This window comes from Pygoscelis adeliae, unplaced genomic scaffold, assembly GCF_000699105.1.
Source record: "Pygoscelis adeliae isolate BGI_AS28 unplaced genomic scaffold, ASM69910v1 Scaffold174, whole genome shotgun sequence".
In the NCBI taxonomy this organism is placed as follows: domain Eukaryota; kingdom Metazoa; phylum Chordata; class Aves; order Sphenisciformes; family Spheniscidae; genus Pygoscelis; species Pygoscelis adeliae.
This window is the reverse complement of record NW_008824676.1, coordinates 7,010,709-7,013,975: the sequence shown is the minus strand read 5'-3', so window position 1 is coordinate 7,013,975 and position 3,267 is coordinate 7,010,709. Positions and strand designations below refer to the sequence as shown.

The 3,267-nt window shown below is 41.4% G+C and overlaps 1 protein-coding gene across 1 annotated transcript in view; it reads left to right on the top strand.

Moving 5' to 3' along the window:
• The first annotated feature begins 1,533 nt into the window (after positions 1-1,533).
• Positions 1,534-3,267, top strand: part of RSPO2 (R-spondin 2) — a 54,828-nt gene continuing 53,094 nt past the window's right edge. Inside the window, exon 1 of the mRNA XM_009323135.1 lies at positions 1,534-1,777. Coding sequence (XP_009321410.1) covers positions 1,534-1,777 — 244 coding nt within the window. The remainder of the gene's footprint in view (positions 1,778-3,267) is intronic.

Here is a 3,267-nt window from a genome sequence, read left to right as displayed (position 1 = left end):
AAAATTTTGATATAAATGTATAAAACTTACAAAATTACTATATTATTGAACTCTTTCATATATCTTGTGTTGACCTTAAGCTGTGAAAGATGTGCTGTCCATCTCCTAAACAAAGGATAGCACAGGGTAATGGAGGATCATTTTATGCTGCTAACTCCTTTTCATGTGAGAGTATGTTAGGACAGAGCTATGGCTGAAGCCCAGGGAAGTCAGCATAATTAAATCTGTCTGCAGAACAAAGGGATATCAACAAAGACATCTTACCAGAAATAGAAGGAAGAGGTATTTGGGGAGGAAAGTTGGAGAGTAGAGTCAAACTGAGATACATTTTGTAGCCGAGAAGTCTGAATTTTAATGGGGATCAATGAGGGAAGGTGGACATGAGACCTACATGAACACTACAAATGTGTCTGCTCAGGAGCGTAATCCCGGCTCCCCGAACCAGACCATTGAGAATAGTAGCCTTTAGCTATACCCATGCTGTTCAGCAATTGGCCTGGCCCTCATAATCATATATATCCTTCTCCCTGTTCAAAGTTTCTGAAATAATGCAAGGATAATACAGCATGCTTGGATGGTGTTTTTTTATGACAACTGTTACATGTTGCATGGTGTGAGTGTAAGGGGTAACCCTAATGAAAAGGGTACCCAGGTGTAAGGGGTGAGTCCTGCTCCAGAGTGCTAGAAAAGGGTACGAGGACTATGTGGCAGAGTGGTGCAGTCTTGTTCATGTTGCCTACTTGGAGGATTCCTTGGAGCAGACTCTCCCCAGGGGCATATATGGGTTACATTTTGGAAGGAGTTAGTTCACTCCAGAGAAGAGCATAGGGCTGGAGTGACAGCTACACAGGGTGGACAGTCAAGGCTGAAGCCTGGAATGAACTGGGGAGCTGGGTTATTTGATGTCAATATTGTGTAGCTGCTCAAGAGGCATATAGAGAAAAAATAAATCCTTGATTTGGGGAAGAAACAACATGCTGTATATGAGATCCTGGCTTCAGCTGATTCAACCTCCAAAAACCACTTTGAGCGGTGAATAAATTCAGGCATCTCACATCTTTACTTTTCCTTTGTTCCTTTTAATTCTTTTATTAAAGTACAGGCTTCTCTGAGGAACCTTGAACAAGCTGGAGGTACAGATTTACTGAGAGTGAGATACAAGGAGACTAAAAGGGGATTCAGAAGTCTACAGGATTGCCCACCATGTGTTAAGCAACAATTGCTTTGGAGTACATGGTCACGTATTACTTGATGTGGTTACAGATAGGCAATTCCTGCCGACAGTGAGATGAGGGATGCATCCAGGCCTAGCTCATCATCTGTTTGTTTCTCTTCTTGTATGTCTTTGAAGATGTGGATTGTGAATGAGAATAGTTGCAAGATGAACTGTAGGAAAAGTTATATCTGAGGTCTTGTGGGCAACAGGAGATGGGAACTGGTTTAGGAATGTAAGGCAATTGTCTGGTAGGGTGTGTCATTACAAAGGGGTTAACAGAGAGCCAAAGAATCGTACATATACCATAGAGGGTAAGGATGCTATTCCCATCAAGAGGATCTCATCAGGTGAGCCTGGTGCCAGAGGACTCCAACACTCAGAAAGTGTCCCACTGGCTGAGGTGTTTCACACTGCATTGCTTGGCTTCTCCTCCTGCCTGCCAGCCACTGGGATTACTTTGTACAAGATCGGAGTTGAATGCTGTCGTGCTGAACTTGGAGAGGCATGTGTGGGGGACGGGAGCAGAGAGGGAGTGGGAATGTGGTGTGCAGATGTGTGAAGGTGAGAGTAAAGCTTATCAGCTACTGGTTCCAGAGGGTGGTGGGCTTTTCCTTTTTTCTTTTCCCAGCTCTGCTGGTGAAGTCATCCATTGAACAACCTCAATTATCCATCCATACAAGATAAAAGTACCAGAGTACTATGTTAGGGTGTGAATACTTTTAAATATTTTAAAATATAACAATTAAACATAGTCCTTGCCCTTTTGGCCAGCTGCCCTTAGAGTAGCCTCTATTAAAAAGTCCTTGAGACCCCAAAGGCAGTTTCCTTGTGTTGCATAATATTTTTCTTTTGTTTCCAGTAAACCAGGTTTGAACTGGCAAATTTCTGTGAAGTCCTGTAGCCAATTTAATATTTAAAACAGACCTGTTAAGTTATGCTGGTTTCAGGAATGTGTTGAGCCATCCTCCCTCTGCTAACCTGCTGTGCGGACTCAGTGCCTGAGAAGGAGTTGACAGCCCATGGGGACAGGGGAGTGTTCTGCGACTCTGCAGAAAGGCAGGCTAGTAAAAGGTCATAAGGGAAACAGCGGCTATAAGGTTCTAAGGTTTGTGTTGCAGTATCAGTCAACTAATTAAAAAAAAAAAAGATAAAAGAAAAAAGAGAATAGAATTAGTTGAAGGCACAGCAGCTGGTGACCTAAAATGGTAATCTGCACTAAACACCTTCCTTCAGTAATGTCTGTGCATATGGTTTTCAGCCCACTTTGGGTAGAAACTTGTAGAAAAAGGCTCTTAGAAGTTAAAACTGATACTCTTTTTTGGAAATAATCATCTTGACATTCTCATTAGAAAGACCAAGAAGAAACTGCAAGACAGCTGTTCTAGAACCCTAAGAGCTATGGGACAGCATGCTTTGCTAGTGCTGTACCTGTACTGTAGAAAGTTTATTACTCTTCATATCGCTCTCTTCACAAGCCAGAAGTTGCATTAGTGTGGTTGCTGGATTTCCATGGGCATATAATTCCAGGTGCATATATCAGAGTGATGATGTTCTTATATTTTGCTGCTATTGTGTGCTTATGTGCTCAGCTTCCAGGTGCTGAATTCTAGTTTGGTTTTACTTATGCTGTACTGGTGAACTTTATATAGCTTGGTCTCTGCTTGCCTGTACCTTTATTTAAAAAGTGTATAAAATCATTAAATTGCCCTACATACAATTAAAAATATAGATATTACATTTCTTTTTATTCACTTGCCAGTGCAGATGTATGAGAATGAGTGCACTTTCAGAACCTTCCTTTCAAAACTACTTGTAATCACGCGGTAGATAAGTAACACTTTAGAGGGAAGAGGACCTCTACCCAAAATAATTTCCAAATGAACTTAAAGTGTAATTTATCTTCTTATTTTGCAGCTAGCTATGGACCAAATCCAATTTGCAAAGGCTGTTTATCTTGTTCAAAGGATAATGGGTGCATCAGATGCCAACACAAGTTATTCTTCTTCCTACGAAGAGAAGGAATGAGACAATATGGTGAATGCTTGCATTCC